Source organism: Hyperoodon ampullatus (assembly GCF_949752795.1).
Source record: "Hyperoodon ampullatus genome assembly, chromosome: 2".
Lineage (NCBI taxonomy): Eukaryota > Metazoa > Chordata > Mammalia > Artiodactyla > Ziphiidae > Hyperoodon > Hyperoodon ampullatus.
The window spans coordinates 154,839,097-154,866,714 of record NC_136915.1 but is presented as its reverse complement, the minus strand read 5'-3'; the positions used below and the strand labels follow the sequence as shown (position 1 = coordinate 154,866,714).

The window sequence follows — 27,618 nt, the reverse complement described above, 5'->3', positions numbered from 1 at the left end:
TATTATTTCTCAGTGTGTATCTCATTAAATTATACTTCAGTCACTTTATATTTATCTGATTGAAAAAATGTATACAGCATGTTGACTTTAGTCAGAAATCCAGTTCGGTGAGTGACAAGTTCATTCAGGTTTGTTGCTTATGAACCAACATTGCTAAAAATTTTAGACTGAATATACTGAATTGATTAGTGCTTTTCAGACAAAGCCCTTACCAAAATAGACTCTGTTTATCTCCCTCTGGTTATTTCCAAATTTTAGAATAAAACTATATATTTGAAATGAAAAGTTAAAAGGTTTATCATAAAATATTATCAACGTTGTTCATAAAATCATCATTGAAACTTTTATTTATAATACAGTTAAAATACCACAATTCAAACATTAATTAAGGTTATTTATCTTTTATTTTTAGAGAATTTTTTAATCTTATCTAGATATTATGTTGGGAAAAATCTTACATTTAGTTTACTATTTTGTTTATATGGATTTTGTTTATACAGATTAAAATTTGAGCATTTTAGAATAATCTCTCAACCTAAAATGAGAAAAAGTTAGTGTATTACTTTTGTGCCTATTGCTTCACCTTGCAGACCATCTTTTGAAAACAAGAGAAATAAGATGAAAAAATTCCCCTTATTTGTTTGCTTCAAAATAGTTGTATACCTGTGGAAACTAATTTTGGAGAAGCTGCTCATTAGTTACATGACTTCTTTCCTGTTTACTTTTGTGTTTATATTATTTACTGTGACATACACCATCTGGAATTAGAAATCAAGACATGAGTTCATTTAGGCCAGAGTTCAAAACACAAACATCCAAATATTTGTACATTATAAATTGAATCTGTGTGATGTATTTGTAAAATGACCATTGTAAAATTCCACATCTGAACTGTTAAGGAAATGGTTCATAATTATAAAACAGAGATTGTTTCCTTACCTATCAAAGAACCTGATTAACTCATTCACAGGTTGGGAAACCAAGTAAACTTTAATTTACAAGAGGATGTTCTTTCATAGGGGCATTCATCAAACTTTCTATGACGTTTTAGTAGATATTAATAAATCGGGTTCAAGTTCAAATAAATTTGGAAAAACTAACAACTCCATCCCCCTCTTCACAATGCCATGGGATACCCTAATGAGTTTGAGAAATCCTACTTAAAGGTGCCTCAAGTATAGTACTTTAAAAGCAGCTTCACTTGCATTTGAATCCCAACTGTGTCATTTATTAGCTGGACAGTCCTGAGCCATTACTTAGCGTAACCTCGGCTAACAACGATAGAAAAGCAGAGTGAAAGTAAAAACCAGCAACCTGATCCTGATGGACCCATAGGTTACTGAGGAAGCAACAATCTTCATTGTTTACTCCAATGGTTGACTTATAAAATAGAAACAATTGTTACCTATCTTATAGAGTTACTGTCAGGATTAAGTAGCATCTCCACTAAAAAGTACTATTAGTCCAAGGCATAGTAAGGAAAATAGGGAACATGCATTATAATTTGTTATTATTTTAAGTTGTTGAATCTTGTGTTTCTCAAACCTATTCGATCATGGAACTCTTAATTTGTATATAGAATATCTGTTAATATCTTGCAAAACTATTTTTTTTTTACAACACAATTAAGAAATATTACTTCCTGTCAGTTTATATGGAAGGTTGGAACCATGGTGTTTAGCTACATGCCAGAGCTGGGAATTGGTCCACATGATGATTCTTCTCTCAAATGTAATCTTGGATTTAAAACAGGAGAAAGGAGACTATCAGCTTCATGATGAGAAGGGGGAACTCAAACAGAATAGGAAAGAAATAGTCTGTTTCTGGTTAATCTTTTAGCTAAAATTTAAAGCTTCAGTTTATAAAACCAGAGAAAAATATTTGTGAATTATCATTGTACTTTATTATTTTAGGGAAAATAATGTTACTGTAAAAAAAATTCCCATTAATGTGTTTTTAACTTTTTATGCTTAATTGTGACAAAATACACATATCAATGTGGTTTTCATGATTGATAGATGCATGTGTAGATTGCCTCCATACATTGTAGTTATTGCTTTTTTCTTAGGATTTTTTTTTTTGATGGACCATTTTTTTTAAGTCTTTATTGAATTTGTTACAACACTGCTTCTGTTCTATGTTTTGGTTTTTTGGCTGTGAGGCATATGGTATCTTAGCTCCCCTACCAGGGATCGAACCTGCACCCACTGCATTGGAAGGCAAAGTCTTAACCACTGGACCACCAGGGAAATCCCCAGTTATTGTTTTTTAAATTACCCATTTCAAACCCTTTTAGTCTTATGGCTGTGCCACTTTCTGAAGTAACAGTGTGACACTGTGTGTAGAGTTTAGAGTTCCTAGACCTGGCTTGGAAACTTGACTCTCACAGTGTGAAACTGAACCTCTTAGGGCCTCATTTCCTTATCTTTAAAACGATACTAATAATACCTCCTTTGTCTTCTAAGGAGTTTTCTAAGGATGATAAATCTTATATATGAAATTTCTAATAGATTATAGATACTCAAAATAAAGCTGCTTTTAGGAGAAATAAAAGTACCCAAATATAAATTTCTAGCTTATTAGTAAAATATTTTAAAACTAATAGAAGATAAAGATTCATAATTTTTCATCTTTTTAAAAATCTCACATATGTAATTTTTAAACAATAAAAATTTCAGAGGAATAGATGTTACAGTTGGGTTTGATAATATATATATATAATGTATATATATATTTCAATTTTACAATTCTTAAGTTTCAGGTTCTGTGATAGATAGATATTTAGAATTCTGGCTGGTGGCAAAGTACATTGTCACTACATAGATACTTGATAAGAAAATAGAATTAACCTGAAGATAATTATTTAAAGAATGGTATCTCTGCTCTCTCCTTTTTGGCCTAGGCATTCACCCTGGACATAGCAAGACTTTTCTTTTCTTTTTTAACTTGACCTGCCTTTTCATTCAGTTACATGACCTTATTCTTATCTAACACCCCCATCCACCATTGTTTCTTGGTTTTCTTTTTTAGCATATTTGTTTTTAATCTAAGACCATTTTTCACACCTTCCTACTTCAGTACACATCACCTCAGATATAAACTCTTTTCCACTTTATTTACAAACATCACTAGTAAATGTTTCTAACATTCATTTGTTATTCAGTATTTTAGAGATGAGAAATTTTTATAGATATGAGAGAAGAAAACAATGACTGTTAACTGTAGAAACTTGTAAGGATATTAATCTTTTCTTAAGTAACTAAACCAAAGTCTAATTGAGAACTGTTTCAATTCACATTGAATAAGCGTCCTGGCTAATAGTCTCATTGGTGTTTTAGTTTCAGCTTCTAGTGATGATGAGGACTGTGGATTTTAATCAGACGTTAAGAATTTAAAGATTTACTTTCCTCTTTGATCTCTTGCTCTTACAATGTAGTGATAAAATCGACTATGAGAGAATTATAATCAGCATCATTCTTATTTAGAAATATATGGGGGGAATTAACATGTAATGGGTTTCTACCATGTACTGAACATTTTCCTGGGTAATAGGTATTAACTACATTTTATAGGTGATTTTATAAACACAGGTTGCTCTGATCCTCTAGTTTTTGTTGTTTCCTCTATGACAATGCTCACCAATGGAATTTAAAATCTTGCTCAGAGGTCATAATGCATGTCTAGCATGAGCACCTTCACTCTATCCTACTGTAATAAACCTCCCTCTTGAGCTTTGTGGCCCTTCTTTCTAACAGAACAAGTGGGAACAGGTGTGAGGACCAGGGGACAGAACAAAATAATTGCATGTCATTTCATTCAGCTCAAATCAGTTTAATTCTGATCACATCTCTTTCTCCTAGGAAGAGGATTAGGAGCACCACACATAAGTGTGAACAGCAACATGTTATCAATATTATTTGTTCATAAAACGAATGATTTCTAGTCCCTGCTTTCCTTCAGATCCCTTGCCATCTCATCATACTCTCCGCTTAAGTTGTAGCCACACTGTACTTCTTCAAACATACCACTCCTTACTCTGCCTCGGGGCCTTTGCTCTAGCTCTTCCCTCTCCCTGGAAAAAAATACCACCCCCTCCAAATCCTGAGAGGGCCAATTCTCTCTTATGAATCTGGTCTCAACGTCTTCTCAGAGAGGTCTCTCCTGACTGCCTGCCTGAAGTTCCTCCTTATCCTATAACCCTCTATTATTTCCTTCATTGCATTTATCTCTGCCCTAACCATCTTTTAATATATTTGTTTACTGATTTACCAGCAGTGTGCTCTATTGGAGCAGAGTTTGCATCTCTCTTGTTCAGCACCTGGAGTAGTGCCTGAAGAGTAGCAGACAATACATGTTTGCTGAATGTGTCAGCTGGATTCTTCTCTTAGACTCCCATCACCTAGAGAGATGCTGTGTGGGATACCTTCAGACTCTGCCACTCCCAAGTTGTGTCATTTTAGAGATGAATTTAATGTATTTCATCCTCCATTTATAGATATCCTCTATCCCATGTCTGTTCTAAGACTTAAGCAAGATAATGCATGCGGAAATGTTTTTAAACAGTAAAGATCTATGTAATGTGAAGTAATGCTACGACAGGGATCATGACACACAGAGTAGAGTTACTACGAGGGCCTGAGCCTTGCTTTCACTTTCCGTGTATCATCCCACTTAATCCTCACAGCAACCTTGTTGATAGAATCTTTTATTCTGATATTACAGATGAAGAAACCAGAAGTCTCCAAGCCCTGAGGGCCTAACCATAGGGAATTCTTCTCACATATTTACATAACAAATAGTTTTAATATTCTAAATAATGTTAAATGATTGTTTAATTCATTCTTTTCTTTTCTATCCTTTTTAAAGATCCTGATGAATTTGAGCGGATATATGAGCCTCTGGATGTCAAAAGTAAAAAGATTCATGTGGTGGACAGTGGCCTCACATTTAACCTGCCATACCCCTTGATCCTGAGACCTCAAAGAGGAGTTGATCTCATCATCTCCTTTGACTTTTCTGCAAGGCCAAGTGACTCCAGTCCTCCCTTCAAGGTAAGGAGAATTTATGTAGCATTCCATTATCTGCCACATTCTTTTGCATTGCCTTGTATCTATCTTAGTCCTCCCAATTTCTTATCCCTTTAGCCTATTTTCTACATTATTTTCAGTAATATTTCCAAAACACAGATGTGATTCAGTGAGTTCCCTGCTTAAAAAAAACTTTTAAATGACTCCCCATGACCCTTGTTCAAGTTCATAGTCCTGAGCAGGACAAGAATGATGCACTTATCTAAAGTTCATGAAGAAAATTAGGCTGAAATTTGGGAGTTAGCAGGTAAAAGATAAGTAAAACGATGCACGGGGAGTGTATACTATGAGAAGAGAAGAGGACATAAAATAGTATCTTGATGATTCAACAATAATATCAGGGGAAAAGGACAAAAACCAAGGAAATGTGCAGTGTTATAAAACCAAGTCAAGATATTTAACAACAGGAAGTCTTTGGTGAAAAGCAATTTCAATAGGGTTGAGAGGGCAGAAGTCATACTGCAGTAATTGGAGGGTTAAGTGGAAGTTAAGAAAATGGAGACAATTCTATAAACTGTTCAAGGAAGAAGGAGATGGACTATATCTGCAAGAGGATGTGGAGAATAAGAAAATTGTGTGTGTGGAGGGGTGCGTCGGAGATACTCGAGTGTGTTTAAATGTTGCGATGGTTAGGACTCATGAATGAAGAAATGTTATTGGAGAATGGAGAGATGACATACATGATAGAGTTACACCCCTGGGAAGGTTACAGGGGTAGGGAGTGGAAGGGAGATACAAAAATACAGGTGGAGAGGAGTCTGGAAATGTCCGTATTGGGACAAAAGAGAAGGGAGGAACTTATGGCTATGGATGGAGGTTAGCTGTTAGGCACTGAGAAGGGAAGATGGGAAAGTACTCACTTGATAACTTCTAACTTGTAGAGTAATTAGGAGTCAGCATTATCTTTTGAGGGTGAGAGAATGGAGGAAGTGGAGACGGGGTATGAGGATAGTAAAAGTCTGCCTATATGAAGAAACAAGGAAAAGTTCTGACTAGGGCAATGTAGAATGATTGCTGGGCAGCACTCAAGTGAGACCACGAATGTTATTTGTTCCTTTTGCCTCAAACTTTCTTTAGATACAGCTCAAATGTTACCTTTCTTGACCTCCACAGGTATAGTTTTAGTACAAAGGACTTAGTAAATTCTTCTAACACAGCGATTTTCATGTTCTACTGTCCATATTTGTTTACATCATATTGCTTCCACTGTCTGTGAACTCCTTGGGGACTAGAACACTCATTGTGTGTGTGTGTGTGTGTGTGTGTGTGTGTGTGTGTGTTTTAATCATTTGGTTCTAATTGCTTTGTAAGTGGTAGCCCAAATTATGAATATGTAGGACAGTTTTTGTGGGTGAATGAATGAAATGCTGTAATAGATATGAAGTTATTATTCCCATTTCATAGATTAAGAAATGGAAACTCACAGAAATTAGGTGAAATAGTTCATGATCTCCCAGCCAGGAAGAGCAGTGATAACCCAGGTCCTTGGACATCTGTTTTCCTTTATATTGTACATGATTAAACTGTTCTTAAGACTAATAATGGTTATAACTCTTTAATATATATATAAACCTCATATTTTATTTTATTTTTATTTGTTTATTTTTTAAAAAATTTTTGGCCATGCCGCAGGGCATGTGGGGTCTTAGTTGCCTGACCAGTGATCGAACCCACGCTCCCTGCAGTGGAAGCACAGAGTCTTAACCACTGAATCGCCAGGGGAAGTCCCCTAAACCTCATATTTTAAAAGTGCTTTCATATTTTGCCTTTTTTGAGGCAGTTAGTGGTATTCAGACAAAGAAACAAGGATTGATGAGATAAGAAATCTCATCACATCAACAAATTAAACAAGATAATGGGTGAAAAGAGCATAGCTCAGGATCTGGCTAGGAAAGTGGTAGTTAAGAAGTAGTCAAGTTGAACCAAATTCTAAGGCTCCAGAATGAAAATGTAATGTTCTTCTCTTTTCACTAGCTGCCTCCTTTGTACACACTGTGTGTGTACTTTTCCCTGCTCTGTGTGCTGTGCACAGCAGTTAATGGTAAAACATAGGGTTTTTTAAATAACTATGTAATATCTTTGTTTATTTTTTAAATTTATTTGTATTTATTTATTTTATTTTTGGCTGCGTTGGGTCTTCTTTGTTGCGCGCGGGCTTTCTCTAGTTGCGGTGAGTGGGAGCTACTCTTCGTTGTGGTGCACGGGCTTCTCATTGCAGTGGCTTCTCTTGTTGCAGAGCACGGGCTCTAGGTGTGCAGTTGTCAGTAGTTGTGGCACGAGGGCTCAGTAGTTGTGGCTCGCAGGCTCTAGAGCACAGGCTCAGTAGTTGTGTTGCATGGGCTTAGTTGCTCCGCAGCATGTGGGATCTTCCCGGACTAGGGCTCGAACCTGTTTCCCCTGCATTGGCAGGCGGATTCTTAACCACTGAGCCACCAAGGAAGCCCAAAATATGGTTTTTGATCTTGATAAAATTTTAGCTTTTGGTTGGGGGGAAGACTTTTATACACAAAGTCATTTGGAAGGAAGTTAAGTAACTTATTGTTAAATAGTTACTTGGGTTTATATAACTAGGTGTATTATAGGAGATCCATACGAAAATAGATTGGTGTGTCCTGCAGTAGATAAACAGGGAAATAAATGAAATAGGATGAAAATGGCACAGAAATGGCAATCAGCACATCTGAGGAGTGATCTGGTTAGAGTGATAGATATTACACTCCCGTTAGGAGTTTACGGTTGGATGATAGCAAACAGAGAATCAGTGAAGCGTTTCCAGCAGACAAATGACCTCATGAAATTGGAATTTTAGCATGATTAATCTGATAATGGAAAGTAGGATGAATTGGAGGATGGAGAACAAAAAATTAAAATTAAGAGAGATTTACTGTAATGCAAGCATAAGACAGTGAAGTACTGAACCAGGGCAGGTGACTGTGAAAACCAAGAGCAGGATTTGATGACCCATGAGCAGCAATGGCAGGTTAGTTTCAATGGATGACGCTACCATGATAGTTTAGAAGCTCATTCTGGTGGTAAGAGAAGCTGATTATTCATTTCACCAGTGGGGGTGTAAAATGTCAAAGCCATCATTTTATATATGAATCAGAGCTCCACTACATTAATGAACTGATATTGGAAGAAGGTTTTAGAATATTACTTTGTACCTCTAAAAAGAACCATTGTACTTTGTCTAGTTTTTAAACATACTTTGATTCACTATTTCCAATTAAGAAGAATACTTGTAAAAAATTTGGAATATACATCAAGTGCTTCTGCTATTCATAGACAAGGGCTACTGATATTTTGGTTTTTACTTTTTTTCTCTCTTCACTGTGTGTGTGCATGCATGTGTGTGTGTTTATCAACACTAGGGTCATATATTTTTGCTTCTTTCTACTTAAAGTTACATTGTGAACATTTTACTATGCCATTAAATATTTTTAAAAACATAATTTTAAGCACAGCATGATATCTTTATATGTGGTTATGCGTGAATTTATTTAATGATGCTCTCTTTTCACCTTTTAGGTTATTGCTATCTTGTCACCTTTTTCCTCTAATGATCATCCTTGTGCATGAATCTTTAATCACAGTTTTTTATTATTTCTTTAGTTGGCTTCTTAGATATGCATTAGTTAAGATTTTTAATAAGTGTTTCCAGGTCACTTTCCAAAAAAGCTGCACCGTTTTACATTACTATATTAGATTGTACATGCAAGCCCTTGTTTTACACAGCTTTGATGGCATGAAAAAAATATTACAGCTGTTCATGCTAATAGATGTGCTTTAGAATTATTTTGTCAGTTCCTTACATCCTACCCCTCTTCCTCATATGTGAATATATACTTTATCCTTCAACTATTAGTTAAATTGGTTATTGGTTAATATATCCTTTAACCAATAATAATTGGTTATTGGTTAATATATCCCTTAACTAACCTTTAACTATCCTTTAACTATTGGTTTAGTATAGCACGAAGCCTGTAATTCTGGAATGAATCAGAGACTTAATATAAAGGAAATTGCAATATATTATATGTAATACATTTTTTCCTCCAAAAATGAACTTCAGGAAATTCAAAGTGAACAAAATGAACTTTTCAGGCTCATTTGAAATACTGAAAATGACTTTTTAAACTTATGAGTGTTGTTATATAGAGTGTCATTATAATAATATTCATTTCAATATGGATCTAAAAGATTACTCATATATAATTTTTAAATTAATAAGAATATACTATTAATGCTAAAGTAGAATAGTTATTTTAGGTATAATATTGTAAGGTTTAAAAACTGAATCTACATCAAAGTTTTTGATAGAAGGGGAGAAGCTCCAATGCAATACCTGGATATAAGCAATATGATTTTATTAAGGTGATTAAATAGTGAATAATTTTCTATTTTTGAGACTAAAATATCGATACCATTTGAAATTAAAGAGTAGAGCAAAAAATTAGAACCGTTAACTTTATTTCATAAGCATTTCATAAGTATAGTTAAATCTCAGATTTTGTCAGGGAGATAGAGAATGATGGATATGGCTTTTGATAAAGGCAACAAAGCTCATATATTTTATAACTGACCTTGAAAGGTCATGACGTCAATGTTAGTGATACTGGAGGTTTTTTTTGTTTGTTTTTTTTTAGATTAGTGGACACACACCCTAATAATAGTCCAAATATTAAGAGCCTCATGATTCTAAATAGTGTTACTAAATGATTTAAGAAAAACAGCTCTGTGTTTCATTTTGTCAAGTTTCTTTTTGTTAACCATTTAGTAACTTAGATATATGCTATCCAAATTCATTTTACCAGTAGGATCCATCCAGGGAAAATTTTAATAGGATTTATATTAAATTTTGATCATAAAAATAAGCCAGGGTCTTCATATTCAAGTCTGCAAAATAAACAGACTAAATTTAGGGGGAAATAATTTTGGATGTCTTGAGGAGAAAACAAGGAATATAGGGAAATTTAGTTTACTACTGGAGAATTTTTTCCTTTACCTTACAAAATTTTATGGAGAATAATAGATTTGGGGTGTTATGCCATAAATTATATTATTTTATATTATGTTGCTGTATATTGGACATAAATCTCACTGTTTTTCAGGCCTTTTTAAATGCTTAATGACCAGAAGCCAGAACAATGGGTTCATTCTCTTAAAAATAAAAGAGAAAGAAAGGGGAATTCCCTGGCGGTCCAGTGGTTAGGATGCTGCGCTCTCACTGCCGAGGGCCCAGGTTCGATCCCTGGTCGGGGAACTAAGATCCCACAAGCCGTGTGATGCAGCCAAAAAAATAAAATAAAATAATAAATAAATAAAAATAAAAAGAAAGAAGGAAGGAGAGAAGGAGGCAATGAAGGAAAGAGAAAAAGAAGAGAGAAGCAAGGAAAATTTGAAATGAGCCAGTCTTTACGAATTATAGAAGCAATATATCTAAATTAACTTTATCTGCCTATATTTTCATTCAAGGTCAAAATTTCATTTACCCACAAATAACACAGAAAAAGAATCTGTATTTTTCCACACTAACTAGATTTATTTATTGACCTTATGGCATGATCCTTGGTTTAGAACCTCTGTATATGATGTACTTATGGTTTTTAGGTTGGATGAAACCAGCATGGCCAAACCAATCCAAGTGTTAGCTCTGTGGGCATCAGTCCACCATGTCTGATGAAAGGAACTGCATGTTATTAAATGAAGCATTTACAGATTTACCTCTTGTGTTAGTTTCCTGGGGCTGCAATAACAAATTACCACAAACATGGTGGATTAAAACAACAGAAGTGTATTATCTCACAGTTCTGGAGGCCAGAAATCGAGATCAAGGTGTCCTCGGGGCCACACTCCCTCCAAAAGCTCTACAGGAGAATTCTTCCTTGCCTTTTTCAGTTTCTAGTAACTCCAGGCTTTCCTTGGCTTGGGGCTGTATAACTCCAATCTCAGCCCCTGTCTTCCTATGGGCTTCTCCTCTGCGTGTGTGTTCTTGTAAGAACATTTGTCTTTGGATTTATGGCTCACCCAGCTAATCCACAATGATCTCATCTCCAGACCCTTAATTACATTTGCAAAAACCCCTTCTCCAAATGAGGTTACATTCACAGGTCTTGGGGGTTGAGGGCATGGACTTGTCTTTTGGAGGGCCACCATTCAACCCATTACACCTGTATTGGTCATGGAGGATCAGATGCCTTGTGATGAGGAGATATACCCAACATTAATTTCTCCTTACATATCTTGGTGAATGTATAGTAACCTCTTCGTGAAAAAGAACTAAGGAGAAGTACAAAGTGCTCTGTAAATTCTATACACTGTTAGATATAGAAAATTATTTCATGTCTGTTGCATTATAAAGCTCTTGGAACCTAATATAATACATTTTTTGGAAGTGGGAATTACCATAACCACAAAATAATGAATTCTAAATTGTTGTTTATATCCATTGTATCTTATACAATTGTTGCTTCAATAATTTTTTAAAATTCTGTAAATTTATTTACACAATTATACTCCATACCTCTCCCCAATCTAAAAATAGATTTTGCATAATGAGAAATATCTTAGAAAACACATAGCCTAGGTTTCTACAGAAAAAAACCTCATTTCCTCTAGAGAAAAGCTCATTTATTATACATATATAGATTAAATTTAAGTATATATTTATTTACATATATAAATAAATAAAATGGCATATATATGCCATTAACACTATAGTTCGAATATATTTCTATGTTATTTAGATTGTTTTTCCTATCCTTCAAGATGTTTTAGTACTTAAAAATGAGCACAAATATCTTACAAAGTATCACTTGGGAGGACACTATCAAGTTTTTATCTCCACAGAAAATCATTTTAGTTAGTACTATGTAAATTTACCATGAATTAGTCTGTGGAAATCTGAAGTGTCTGAGGTGTCAAACAATAACCAAAATGGATGGTTAGAACACAGTTCTGGCATATTGCTGTAATTTGTGGAGCAGCAATGTTTTTGCTCACTGCATTCTTCTAAAATACTCTTTTCAAACTCGTCTGCTCTACTTATAGTTGTGTCATTGTTTCTTAGCCACTACAGACAGAGAAACAAGACATCAGAGAGGAGATGGTTTTTCCATCCTGTAATCACTGCCTTTATAGTCATCAGTTTTTAATCTTTTCCATGTCAGGATCATATAAGGAAAGGGAAAGTTTCCATCACTTCCTGATTCCAGCGTAAAATATTTATCTAAAAATAGCTCGGTCTTTTACCTCACACAATTCCCCTTTTCCTCTTTCTCCACACATCCACACATCACTGGTCATACCCTTGAGTCATGTTTGGAAACACTAGAAAGCTCCTTCTTTTCCTTGTTCTCACGCAATTCCACAACGTGAACTTTTAGTTTTATTTTGATGTTGAATAATCCTTAATGAATAACTGTGAATAGCGCTAGATAAGAAATAGCAGGCTGAATAATTCAACTGAACAGGAAGAAAAATGATTTAGAGATAAAAGTTTTCTCAAGTTTCAAACAAGCAATTATTCATATATATGTATGGGATTTTCAGTGAAATATAATCACATTTAGCTTAACAGTTTATGAAACAAATGCTTTAATATAAATCAAATCCTTTGTTCTCCCAGATTTTTATTTCTCAGTAAATGGCATTGAGAGAGTCAATCAACTTAAAATTCACGACATTCTAGAAGCACCAGGAACAGTGAAAGTTCAGTGAAAAACATATTTTTCTCTGAATTTAAGGTGCTATTTTATTTTATTATTTTTGTAACATCTTTATTGGAGTATAATTGCTTTACAATGGTGTATTAGTTTCTGCTTTATAACAAAGTGAATCAGCCCTCTTGCGTCTCCCTCCCACCCTCCCTATCCCACCCCTCTAGGTGGTCACAAAGCATAAGGTGCTATTTTAAAGTACTTGTTTTCTTAAATATAAATTACTGAGTTTTTAAAAATACATGATCTCATTTAATCCTCACAGCAATGTTCAGGAAGATAATAGTGCTAACTTTATTTTACAACTCATTTATGTATATATGAGTTGCTGAGAAATAAGAAACAGCTGAAATGTAGATAAAATGGGATTGGGAGCCTGCTATTTCAAGGATAGTACACAACCTGGTCCATGTGCATTGATTGTTACTTATGATCCCTATGGTGCCATTAGGAGAGCATCACTGCATAATTCCTCCCACAAAATAATTTCTTCCCTGTTTAGCTGTAGTGATAAGCAGTTTGTCTCAGATCACCGAGCTTGCAAGTCAAGATGTGCTGGGCCTTTCAGGCTGCACAGCCCAGGCATGAAGCCATCCATCATGTTCCCTGCCTCTTCCATACTGCACTATCATATCTATTTTTAATATTTCCTATTGATTTATAATCCCTAAGTATCCAAGGACAGCCTCTCTCTTATGCCTAGAATATAGGTGCTCAATTATAACGTTGAATGAATAAATAAGCTCTCTGAGGAAATAGTCCAGGTATACTGCAAAATCTCATGGCAAATAAATACTTTTTTCATAGCATTTGCCACAGTTTTAAACCTGAAGTGTTATTTGATTACTATCTCTCACCTACCAGGCTATGTACATCCCATAAGAACAAGAGTTTCACTCAGTGTTATGTCCCTACCTCCTAGCATGGAACTTAGATTGGCAACTAATGATTATCACTGAATGAATCAATGTGATTACAAGAGTAGTTAAAAAACTTAAGATGATAGTGATCATTTCTCTAAAACTTCCCTTCTTTCGGGATTTCCCCAATACCATTGCTATCTCTCTTCCTTTTTCCTCTTTTCTTTCTTCACTTTTCCCCTTCCATCTCCTTTCTTCTCTTTACTGACATTTATTTGTCAAATATTTGTATAGCATGAAATATGTGACAGGCATGGTTCTAAATACTGCACTCATATTAATTTATTTAATTCTAACAGCAGTCTTATGAAATATGTACCATCATTGCCATCTTTACTTTATATTTAAGGATATTGGGTGTGGAGACATTAAGGAACATGCCCAAGGTCCCAGAGCTTGCACTTTAACTCAGGCAATCTGGCCCCGGAGTTGGTGCTTTTCCCACTACGACAGTCTGCTTCTTATTTGTCACTTTTGCCCTTCAGCTGCATTACAGTAGAAATAAGCTCTATTCGCTGCATGTCTCTGTATTGATTTATGTTCTTTAGTTTAAATTTAATTATTTTTTGTGCTTACCGATTGTGTTAGTCAGCCTTGATGCAGAAACAAACCTGAAACCTCAGTAGTCGACAGCAAACTTGTATTTCTTGGTCACGTTACATGTCAGTGGATGCAAATTAGCTCTGTGGCTGTGTGCCAGGTGTCTTCTCATTCCAGTGGGGATGTATAAGCCTTTTATCCGGAAGGAAGTTCATATGTGGAAGCAATGACAATCTGCTACGCCCATTAACTAACTCTTGGTTCCTCTGTATGGCCAATTCTTGGCCACTGCACATAGAATAACAAATGATGCCAGAAGCTCAGCTTCTTTTCATAAACAAAAGAAAAAAAAAGCTAATTCAGGGCAACTCAATGTTTTTGCATTCAGAAAATGTATTAATTTTTAATCAGTTTTGTGGAGAAGATGTAGGTAACAAATCAGTAACACAGTGCTCCTCATTCTGCTTCAACAGATTTTTTTTGACTCTGAAGGGTTAAAAAGCATTCACTTGGCTTATAAATGCCCAGAACTCATAATATATACTTATTTCTCTAGCAATTGCATTGACGTAATTTCATTCAGTTCAGTTCATTAATAATTTTTCAATGCCTCCTATGGAACTAGCCCTATACAAAAAGTTGACAAAATAATAGTGAGTTTGTTTATGGAGTAATTTTATATTTTTTGAGATTGATAAGCTTCTTAAGAACAGGGTCATTTTTCATCCTAGCAAGGAGCATACTGCTAGCACATAGTAGACACCTAACTAATATTGAATAATGTGCAGACCAACTGAACAAATGATCTTTCCCTCTCTTCCATAGGAACTTCTACTTGCAGAAAAGTGGGCTAAAATGAATAAGCTCCCCTTTCCAAAGATCGATCCTTATGTGTTTGATCGAGAAGGACTGAAGGAATGCTATGTCTTTAAACCCAAGAATCCTGATGTTGAGAAAGATTGCCCAACTATCATCCACTTTGTTCTGGCCAACATCAACTTCAGAAAGTACAAGGCTCCAGGTACATTGGGAGTTATATTCTGTAAAGTAGAAATCTGATAAAGACTAACATTAAGCTGGTTCATGCTGACACTGCCATACCAACTATCACAACATTGAACACTTCCCTTACCTTGATAAATGGCTACTATCCTGAGACCCTGAGTACTCCCCCTCTTTCTTAGCCCAAGATCCCCTGGCTCCTCCTAATTTAGAAACTGAAGGGTGAACAACTAGCTCAGTAAAAATCTCTGGAACTTTACTCCACAACCTCAGATTGTATTTGTTCTGATTAATTGGTACCCTTGTCATAGGCATTGTTAAATATTTTAAATACTACCCTTGTAAGGGAGGCTTTGTTTCAGAACAAATCATGCAAAAAATTCTGGGAATGTTAACTGACCATAAAAATTAATGTTATCTAGCAGTATGATATGGCTAGTAATTTCAGCTTGCCATGTTATATTCCATAAAAAAAAAGAGAATCAAATTTAAGGCACAGGCATTTTGTTTTGCCACATCCAGAGGAGTCTAAAGACTCTTCTGTATCCTGGAAGATATTGATTAACAAAAGGAGACCTAGAGATTGACAGGCAAGATGCTAAATGCCTCAAAATCATATTATTTTAGGACCAGAAAATGTAGCTGTGAAAGGAAAGACAAAAAATAGTCATGGAAACTATGGAGAAGACAGTGATCTTCTTCTAGATAGTGGAGGAAGTCAGAGAAAAAATCAATAGAGGTGGAGATTATTATGAGTCATACTTCAACACAAAAGAAGGAAGAATTTGTTGGCATTTTTAGTTATTGAACAGTGGAATACTTAAAACCTAGAAAATTTTGAATTTTCTATCACCATTAATTCTCAAAAATAGAATGTGGAGGGGATTCCTGTGACATGAAGACAATTAATTAATGTTTGGATTTGGGTTCTACCAGAAGCAGATTCCAAGCAAAGGGTTCAAGTGCAAATGGTTTATTTGGGTGAACTAGGAAACTTTAGTAAGAGAGCAGGTAACTGATAAAGGGAAGAAAGTCAGACAACAAAAGATGTGTTAGTGAGCTGCTACCATGAGGAGAACCTGATCCTGCTGGGAAACTCTAGGAAATGAAATAGAACCTATGGTCTGGAATCATACTTCCCACTTACACAGCAAGCGGCAAGGGAACTGGGGAATTTATATACCAACACCATAGAGTCTTTGGTTGACTGCTTCCTGGGACAGAGTATTATTTACTGGGATTTCCAGCCTGATGCTAGTGAGCAAAGCATCCTTGAACAGTAACAGGGAGGAGTAGAAAGCTCTTAGGCACAGAGATGCTGATATTGGCAATTGGAAGTTGCCCAGTCAGAACACACGAAAATGGTCAAGTCCAGGAAATATAGGCAGAGGCCTAATAGTGTATACTAAGGATTATATGACCCCTGAAGGGGCTACCAATGTTGTGTTTATGGCTATTTGTATGTTTTATGCCCTGGATTTTAGAGATAATTTGTGGTTTTCAAAATAACACCATTTGAGACTCTTATATTAGGTGTTCCAAGGGAAACTAAGGAAGAGAAAGAAATAGCTGATTTTGATATTTTTGATGATCCTGAATCACCATTTTCAACCTTCAACTTTCAATACCCAAATCAAGCATTCAAAAGGCTGCATGATCTGATGTACTTCAATACCCTGAACAACATCGATGTAAGTATCTCCTACAATCATTGACAATGTCAAATACTTCCATATAACATGAACATAACAATACCTCATTTTAATTAATTAAAAATAAAAATAAGCTTTATGAATGACACCCAAACTGTACCATTTTATTTTTCATGAATTATTCTATTAATCTCCAGAAGAACCCCATAAAATTCACAAATAAGAAAACAAATGCCTCCAAATTGGCAGAGCCCACATTTTATAATATTATTTGATTGAAGGATAGTTATCCTCAGCTTCTTTCCCAAAGTATCTAGTGTATTTCTCATATGAAAAAATAAATTTTAATTAGGAAGAAAGGTGATAAAATGGAAATATAAGAGTGAGAAAGCGAGTGTAACCAGAAGTGTAGTTAATCTGCAAAAATAGCATGACTTTTAATGGATACACTCATGCTTTTAAATGTCTCTATTTTTGTGGATCTTAGAAATGTCTCCCAAAGTAGCAGTCTCTCCATTTTTAGCCCTGGAGATATCAAGTATGCTTTGCTTCAGAAATATAAGAAACAAGTCATTCTCTTCAGTATTATTCCTATCACTAGTTATCTGCTGCTAAAATTCTGTCTCTGTGTAAAATTCTTTAACTGCTAACTCACCATTTAGGACCACTATTGTGTAACTGGAATCATGTTGGCTTGCGGTTCCACATCATAGTGTCTGACAAATGGTTATCAGTCATAAAAGCCCAAGTTCATTGGCTTAATAGGATTTTGCACATTAGAGAAAAAGAATAAAAGAAAAAGAAAGAAAGAAATCAAGTGGAGAGGGAAAGGTATCATGCCTGATTTGTCAGTCTTTTTGGAGACTGTATGAATGGAGTAAAAGAATGTACTGTGCGAATGAGTCTTCCGTGCATATGAGATTTAATTACATTTTGTGATCTAATAGAATACTGGCACATCTAGTTTGCTTGTTTGTTTAGTTTGGTCTGAAACTAGTAATGATCCATTGTGTGCAGTTATACCAGTTACACCATAATACGTTTATTAATCAATGTCTTTAATTTTTGTAAGCATATAAAATTTTTCCCAATAACCTTCAGTTTCTGCAACTCAAGTGTTTCTTGTCAGCCTTCATTTGTGAATATGTGATAATTCAAGTAAAACACACTTAACAACATTTATAGGATATATCATTGTCTAAATAGACTTATTCCTTTTCTTTTTCTTTTATATTATTTAGTGAAAATCTGAAATCCATATGCTACATTGTTTCTGTGGTGATGGTGAAAATTTAAAGAATATTAAGAGAAAATCAGCATTTTAATCTATGATTCATAGGGAGCAAACAGACATTCTCAAAATGGAGTTGTGTTTTATGAAACCTCATGCTGTTAAAACAGAAAAGAACTAAGGGTTAATACAGGAGTAATCCTATATTTCCAGTATGAAGCCAATAAACTCAAAATTATATTTTGTACTCCTTGGGATGAAATGTATTAAACTTGATCAGTTGTCCTAAAATGGAAAAAAATAGCTTATAGGAATATATAAATACCCTATTGGACTTGGGAAAATAAAAGGACACATACACAAAAGTATATCTGTATATAGACATACATGTATATGTACATGTGTGTCTATGTATATATGTAACTTACACAACTACATTTCTCTCACTGTTTTCAGTTTTGGTTTATGTAAAACCTTGTAAGCTATTGTCTGTAAAGAATGATATAGTTCTATTTATATATTTTACAAACATTCTTCAAAGTAATTTGTTTGACACCTAGATGAAACAGTTAAAGCCTGAACAAAACCAGACTGAATTCCAAAATAACTGTCCTGAGCTCATCAGATATAGATTTTTCACAAGCCGTTTAATTAAGCAGGTTTTAATTGCTCCTAAGAAGTTTTCTGACACAGTAAGTAGAAGCAAGGTCATAGACTTTATATCATGTTTAGCTCTTAGATGGGCTATTTGTGTGACTTTGAATAAGCTACTTAAACTTTTTGAGCCTCAGTTTCCTCACCTCTGAAACAGGGGTCACAACACCTATCATAGTGGCAGTAGTGAATCTTGAATCAGGTGATGTATGAACAGTGCCCTGCAAACAGAAGCTGCTTAATAAGTGGGAACCATAACTGTGTGTGTCTATATCCCATACCACGGTGGATACACCTCAAGACCTTTGCAAATGCCCAGAATTAAGAATATAGACAAGTCAATATAGGTAATGGCAGCCTAGGCAGTAAATACATATATTTTTTGAATGAATGAATGTAGGCTTCCTCTTAAATTATATGACCATTGAGACTTCTGTTCAAGTGGTTCTTGGTTGTGTATATGTGTGTGTGTGTGTGCCTCATACCCAGGTAAGACTTCAGTTTTCATGGACATGTATCTCTCCCTTGATGACTCCCACTCCCTGCTTTTAACCAGGAAAACACATTTTATCAGAATCAAAGCTTCTTAGTAAGAGATGATAAATAAAGAACAGCCAAACTCTGAGGTAGGATGCTGGGTCCCTAGGCTCAATCGTGAGCCAAATCACTCATTTTCACATGATTTGACGAGAGTAGGTGACTTATTCACACTGCAGCAATACAACACATGTTTACTTGCCACAGACTGTTGGAATTTTTCACCAATTGTGGACACTGTGTATATAAACTCTTCTAATGCAAAGGCATCTGACCGCCAATCCCATGGAGGCAGTTTTCAACTTTGTGGCCACCACCACCGTGACTTAAGGCAAATTTTCATCTTCAATTCACATTCTGACTTAAATCTTTACTTTGAAAATGTCAACCTGTCTCTGACAGCTCTGTTGCTGTGCTTCTGTTGCTTCATTTTCCCCAGAGGTTCTAGCAGCCCTGCTTTGCTGAAGCTAAATTCCAGTTCATCTTTAGAGAACTTCTGTTTCTGATCACTTCATGACAGCAGGCTGGGTTTCTCATTAGTGTCGGGTTTCTGCACTTACTCAGTCCTCCCAAATTCCTTTGCCTGAACGTTGCCTAAGTGCTTTCTACAATGGCAGCATTTCGTTGGGTTTTGTTTTTTTTTTTTTAAGAAACCTAATATATAGTGACTTACACTGGTAGACATGTGGTATGTGGAAAATGCAGAGGCTTTCGAGTTAAACCAAATTGGGTACATAGATTTTTGCTTGTGCCTCTTCTCTAGGTGACGTTGGGCATGTTGATTAACATTTCCAAATTTTACTTTCCTCATTTGTAAAAGGAAACAATGATACAGATTTTTATAGGATTGGGATGAGGATTAAGTAAAAGAATATAATTTAAGGGCTTGGCGCGTATGAGACACTCAATTGAAACAGGTAATATGTTAATGATAATAATTATTATCCGTATCCAAATTTATCTTCTGCTTTTTTTTTATCTTCTGCTTTTAATTATAAATTTAAAATCTTTAAAAACAATGACTTGCCTTATTTACCTTGTATCCTCCAGAGGTACTGATCACAATGCCCGGCACCTAAAATAAATATGCAACAAAATTTTCATAAATCATTTTAAAAATGTCATCGACTTGCTGGCTGAAAGTGTTGAAGAGTTTAATGTAATAGGAGGAACGAGTAGTGAGTGTCAGGGTACAGGGCCTGTTGGTGGGAGGCAGATGCCTGACTGTGGAGAATCTCCAGGCAATGTAGGCCTGGCCAGGTAGTGTGACTACATGCTGTACCCATAAACTACCACCTCGATCTAGAGGAAATACACTTTCTGAGGTCTCTTTTCCAGGACCAGTTATCACAGGAAAATGTACTGTTATGCAGTCTCACTCATTCAATTTATTCATTCAGTTGGCATATTCTAAAGACAGTGACAGCATATGCCAATGCTGCATAATCATGAGCTTTTAAAATTCTTTCTCCAGTGATCCTGTAAAGTGTTAAATATTAAGTGTTAATTAAAATGAGGAAAAGCATATATCCAGAAGTACTGGTATTTACTTCTTCATTTACTGATATTTCATCATCATGTTAAGAGTGTCTAGGTACAAGTTAAAGTTTTTATCTTTTACAAAATAATTTAGAAGCTTATTATGTATCATAGCCTTATTTTTTATGTGATATCTCTAGGCATTGCTTTTTCTTTTTAATTGAAGTATAGCTGGTTTACAATGCTGTGTTAGTTTCAGGTGTATAGCCCAGTGATTCAGTTATACATATATGGATATCTATATCTATATCTATATCTCTCTCTATATATGTTCCCTTTCAAGTTTTTTTCCCTCTTAGGTTATTACAAAATATTGAGTATAGTTCCCTGTGCTATACAGTACGTCCTTGTTGGTGATAATGGCCTTCTATATCAGGCCCAAATTCATTTACCTTTAATGCTACCTATAATCTTTTTATATCTTATTTATTGATTAATTCACTACATATTTATTGAGTATCTACTGTGTTGTATCCTTAGGAACTAAGGATACAGCAATGCACAAAACAAAAAGAACAAGGAAAACTTTTGAGTGCTTAATATAAGCCAGATATTTCCTTTTCAAATATCCAGCATTCACAACTGGCCTGTGAGGTAGGCATTTTTTATTTCTATGTGAGGAAACCGAATCATGGATTCCGTAGGCTGATTGCTGGAAGTCACACTGTTATGTTGAGGAACTGAGATGGGGCCAAAGGTTTTTTCTCACTCCTCCCTTTTGAACCATCTATCTTTCAAGAAGCCTTATTTCCTAGGATACCCCAAACACAGCTTCCTTTCCAGCCAAACCACTTCCCAGATGTTTCCTGTACATGCCATGACCTTCCATCTTCAGCCTCTTTATGAGATTATCCTTTTACTGAGAATGCCGGTCTTTCCACTCCACTTATCAAATCCTGCTTTTCCTTCAACTCAACTCAAATCTCATTGTCTCCATGAGTTGAGCTTTATCCTGTTTAGTTGACCTCCACTGAGCACCTTCTGGGCAGTCATTAATTTCACAAATTTTTATTCTTCCCCTTCCGTGTTCTAAGTGCTGGGATAAAAAATGACAAGACTACTTAAGGCCCCTACTTTCATGACACTTTAGTTTTTATTGGGAAGCAGGCATTAGCCAGTAAATCCACAGTAATTTACTCCAGAATATCTTCTTGCATTCTGCTATATTTATAATTTTTATTTCTCTCTCAAAATATAGTGTAACTTTCTTTTAAGGCTCATTTTAAATTTTCTGTTGTGCGAATCCAGTACTTACTTGTGGAGCGCTTCCAATCTCACATCTCTAAATTTGTTCCTTTTGGGGAAAGATTACATTTTTCATGTTTTCTTTTTTTTCTTTCTGCCTTTACTGCCAAATATTTAAAGGATCTGGCAAATTGGTAGACTATTAAATGGCACAAGTGAAAGATGACACCAGTCTTATTTGGGGATAGGTGATGGGGATGAAGAGGGTTGAGTTATAAGGACCCCTGCAAGGATAAAACTGACGGGAAGGATTTGGTATCTCAATGACTTTTGGGGGGAATGGAAGAGGAAATTAGATGTAAACACTATTAACGATTACTCCTAGTATAAATTTTTAAAAATAGGAAGATTCAAATATAATATATCACCTTTTCAAACACATCTTATTGTACCATGTGTCATGCCGAAAGGTTTGAATTTAGCAGCTGATGTAATGCTGAGCTCAGCCACTTCTATTTACATCACAGGATTATACATCAGGGGTCCCCAACCCGCGGGCCAGGACCAGTACCTGTTAGGAACTGGGCCGCACAGCAGGAGGTGAGCAGCGGGCAAGTGAGCGAAGCTTCATCTGTATTTACAGCCGCTCCCCATCGCTTGCATCACCACCTGAGCTCCGCCTCCTATCAGATCAGCAGCGGCATTTGATTCTCATAGGAACACAAACCCTACTGTGAACTGCACATGCGAGGGATCTATGTTGCGCGCTCCGTATGAGAATCTAATGCCTGATGATCCGAGGTGGAGCTGAGGGGGTGATGCTAGCGCTGGGGAGCGGCTGCAAATACAGATTATCATTAGCAGAGAGGCTTGACTGCACAGAGACCATAATAAATCAATTGCTTGAAGACTTATATCAAAACCCCATCAGTGAGCGGCAAGTGACAATTAAGCTGCATCTTACGGAGTAGACTGGACATAAGCAACACACTTTGGGTGTCACTGTCTCCCATCACTCCCAGATGGGACCATCTAGTTGCGGGAAAACAAGCTCAGGGCTCCCACTGATTTTGCAATATGGTGAGTTGCATAATTATTGCATTATATAGTACAGTGTAATAGTAATAGAAATAAAGCGCACAATAAATGTAATGCGCTTGAATCATCCCGAAACCATCCCCCCCACCACCCTCCTGCCAGGTCTGGGGAAAAATCGTCTTCCATGAAACCGGTCCCTGGTGCCAAGAAGGTTGGGGACCACTGTTACACATCACAACAAACGGGTAATCTGGAAAACCTGGTTAATGGTTTCACAGTGTTAATGTGCCACCTAGTGGTTCGACGTGCACATTCTAATTGCATATTTGGGTTTTTCAGTTATAAATGTGAATATCCATTTTCCTGTAAAAAATGGCCTGTTTACTAAAATCACCTTCCAAGGACCAACTATGATAAACCCACTAGTTCATAATATTGATATTGTTGATCTTTTTGTGCTCATAACTTCATTGTAAAGGGGTTGACAGCAGTCATGATTAGCACAATGTCCCCTGCAGTTTTTTTTTTTTTTAATATATTTTAAAGCTTTTTGGGTGTTTGGAAAGTAAAGAACTGATTTTTAATTTTACTTGGGTACTTCTCTGCAATGAAGGTTGGTGTGTCTCATGTTGCTTTGGTTCTCCTTTCAGTAGGAGAAACCAACAGAAAACTTGCTGACATCGTCTCTAGAAAGACAGGGAGATTATTAAAAGAAGATGTAGTATGACACATTTGATAGCAGAATTGATTTGCTGACTTTTACCATATAATAAGCCCGCTATTGGCTATACATGGTGCATTTGTTTCTAGTAAGCTTCACAGCCTCACATCTAATTTAAAGCTCACATCTAATTTAAATTTCCTCACATATGGTCAGCTTAAAAATACCAACAATAAATAGATGCTAGTTGTGGAATGTTTCCTATGTGCCAGGCATTGTGCAAAGTGCTTTATATAAATGATCTCCAGTTCCCACAAAAGCCAAGATTAGTATTATTCTTTCCATTTTAAAGAAGAGGAAACAGGCTCAAGGATATACGTTAATTCCCCTTGATCTCACACAGCCAAGAAGTGACTGTGCCTGGAGGCCCTCTATCAAGGTGTCCTTCATAGGCTTGAAGCCCCCTCTTCTGTCTCCATAGAATTATGTTTCCCTTACTCATGGGAAAGATGGGGTCAGCGAATATCTGCTTTGCTTAAAAGACTCAGTAACATTTGAGCCCATTTTTCCCAGAAGACCATTATATATATAATTTTATATTTACATAATGTTATATATAATATAATTATATATTTATAATATAGATATATAAGTATTTATATATTTATTTAAAATAAATATGTGTATTTTATATTTTCCCCAGAAGACAATTTTATATATATATATATATATATATATATATATATATATATATATATATATATATAGTTATAATATATATATAATTGTCTTCTGGGGAAAATAAATATAAAATTAAAAATCATAAAGCAAACAAAGGTGTCACATTCCTGTGATAAGTCCCTCTTTCTAGAATATGACAGTTTGTTTGAAGTTAGCATTAGAGAATAGAGGGCCCTGCCCATTGGGCCTTACATAAAGTCACAGAATATTAACTGCGTGTTAGTATCACCCAAGTCAAACAATTCTCTCCTCCAGGTACTGAGCCCAGCTTGCCCAGTTAGATTGGATGTGAAATGGGAAAACCCTACTGTGCACACATCTCCAAGGCCAAGAGGGCCACACCAGCTCTGGTGTGGTGTTCTAAACTTCTCAGACTTGCCAAGTATTCCTGATCATGGCAGAGGGCTGAAAAGCATGTGTATAATACCTTAATGTGGCCTCACAACCCCTGGGGAAGGGAATAAAGTGAATCGTGGCATATTCATGTGATTTGCCTCTGGCCCTGAAACTTCTATCTCATTAGTGGATATATGTATATGGGTAACTGATTCACTTTGCTGTACAGCAGAAACTAACACAGCATTGTAAAGCAGCTATACTCCAATAAAAATTAATTTAAAAAAAAACAACGATGAAATTGTATAGTCCTATCCTGAGAATGGAGTCTTCCTGATTTTGTCAGCGTTCAAAACCAGCAGCAGAGGGGCTTCCCTGGTGGCACAGTGGTTGAGAGTCTGCCTGCTGATGCAGGGGACACGGTTTGTGCCCCGGTCTGGGAAGATCCCACATGCCGCAGAGCGGCTGGGCCCATGAGCCATGGCCGCTGGGCCTGCGCGTCCGGAGCCTGTGCTCCGCAATGGGAGAGGCCACAACAGTGAGAGGCCCACATATTGCAAAAAAAAAAAAAAAAAAAAAAAAAAAACAGCAGCAGAGCCAAGGTTACTATCCAGGCCTCTCTTCCAAAAGCCCATTCCCATTGCTCTGCAATAACTGCTTCAACCAAATTCCAGATTTTCTCTTCATTCCAAAAGTTCCTAACTAGGTTAACATCATACCAAAAAAGTATATGATAATTATAATAGCAATTCTTAGAGGTTGTATTCACCATTAATTTGGGTATATGCAAAGATTATTCTGAATAAAGAATAGCCGTCATCAATAAAATCACAAAGCATGGTGTTTCCTAGATAGAGGACATCCATGTTTTATAACTGCATTTGTTTCACTACGGAAGCAGGGCAATTCTCCAGCAATTTATTTTCTCATTAGGATTAGGGAAAGTCTTGTACTTCCTTGTGGTCTCTCATTTCTGCTTATCCACTAACTATAAAGGACATAAATTCTAGATTTAGTAATTATTTATTTCTTTCCTCTTACTACCTTCCCCATGAAGGATGGAATGAAGATAAATTTACCATGTTACACATACTTTATTCCCTATTTTATCAGCAAAAAATCTGAAACAGGGGCTTCCGTGGTGGCACAGTGGTTAAGAATCCGCCTGCCAACACAGGGGACACGGGTTCGAACCTTGGTCCGGGAAAGGACCCATGCTCCACATGCTGCGGAGCAACTAAGCCTGTGCACCACAACTACTGAGCCTGTGCTCTAGAGCCCGCGAGCCACAACTACTGAGCCCACACACCACAAGTACTGAAGCCCATGCGCCTAGAGCCTGTGCTTCGCAACAAGAGAAGCCACCGTAATGAGAAACCCATGCACTGCAAGGAAGAGTAGCCTCCGCTCGCCGCAACTAGAGAAAGCGCGCACACAGCAATGAAGACCCAACGCAGCCCAAAAAAAAAAAAAAAAAATCTGGGACACTCCCACAATAGTTCTTTCTCTGCTGGGGGAAGGAATAGTATCTGGATACAAACTGAACAAGAGTGTAATGTGCGCAGAGAAGGACAAACATCATAAGGTATCACTTATATGTGGAATCTAAAAACATGGTACAAATGAACTTATTTACAAGGCAGAAATAGACTCACAGACATAGAAAGCAAACTTATGGTTACCAAAGGGGAAAGGGGGGGATAAATTAGGAGTTTGGGATTAGCAGATACACACTACTGTATATAAAATAGATACAACAAGGACATACTGTATAGCACAGGGAACTATATTCAATATCTTCTAATAACCTATAATGGAAAAGAAACTGAAAAAGAATAGATAGATAGATGATAGATAGGTAGATAACTGAAAAAAAAAGAATATATATATATAACTGAATCACTTTGCTGTACACCTGAAACTAACACACCATTGTAAGTCAACTATACATCAATTTAAAAAAATTATTTTTAAGTGTAATGGAGATGTTGAATTTAAATATATACATGAGGGACTTCCCTAGTGGCGCAGTGGCTAAGACTCCTTGCTCCCAATGCAGGGGTCCTGGGTTCGATCCCTGGTCCAGGAACTAGATCCCACATGCATGCCACAATTAAGAGTTCACGTGCCACAACTAAGGAGCCAGTGAGCTGCAACTAAGGAGCCCACGAGCCGCAACTAAGACCCGATGCAACCAAATAGATAAATAAATTAATTAAATTAAATAACTAAATATATACATGCATGACTCACAGATTTATCTTTCTATTTCAAAAAGAATACTATAATAAAAAGATTAATTATATATATATATACTTTTGACCAAACAAATGTTTCAATGAGTTCAGAACAGCACTAATTATACATCTTTTGCCTCTATTCGCAGGTAATAAAGAATGCCATAGTTGAAAGCATTGAATATAGAAGACAGAATCCATCTCGTTGCTCTGTTTCCCTCAGTAGTGTTGAGGCAAGAAGATTCTTCAACAAGGAGTTTCTAAGCAAACCCACAGCATAGTTTGTGTACTGGAAAGTGTAGCAATTTCTGATGTGGAGGCAGTCTGAAATTCCATGACAACTGGATTTAAAAGCACAGGACAGATATTAACACTGGTCTCAAGAGACTGGTTAATACTCAAAGTTGCAGTTATTTAGCTGCATGAGAATAATACCCTTAAAAGTTTGTTAGATTGACAGATGATGTCAATTGTGTAAAAATATACTTAGCTACATTTTCTATCAGTATGAATTTCCTGATGCAAATGTAGGGACATATG

At 36.0% G+C, this 27,618-nt stretch overlaps 1 protein-coding gene across 2 annotated transcripts in view; it reads left to right on the top strand.

Moving 5' to 3' along the window:
• The window catches only part of PLA2G4A (phospholipase A2 group IVA), a gene marked incomplete at both ends in the record, with an annotated part of 140,448 nt that extends 113,089 nt beyond the window's left edge, over nucleotides 1–27,359 (top strand). For both annotated transcript variants that reach the window (XM_079696872.1, XM_079696871.1), the window contains 4 exons: nucleotides 4,867–5,051; nucleotides 15,091–15,286; nucleotides 16,801–16,958; nucleotides 27,228–27,359. In XM_079696872.1, coding sequence (XP_079552998.1) covers nucleotides 4,867–5,051; nucleotides 15,091–15,286; nucleotides 16,801–16,958; nucleotides 27,228–27,359 — 671 coding nt within the window. The remainder of the gene's footprint in view (nucleotides 1–4,866; nucleotides 5,052–15,090; nucleotides 15,287–16,800; nucleotides 16,959–27,227) is intronic.
• Between the last annotated feature and the right edge of the window lie 259 nt (nucleotides 27,360–27,618).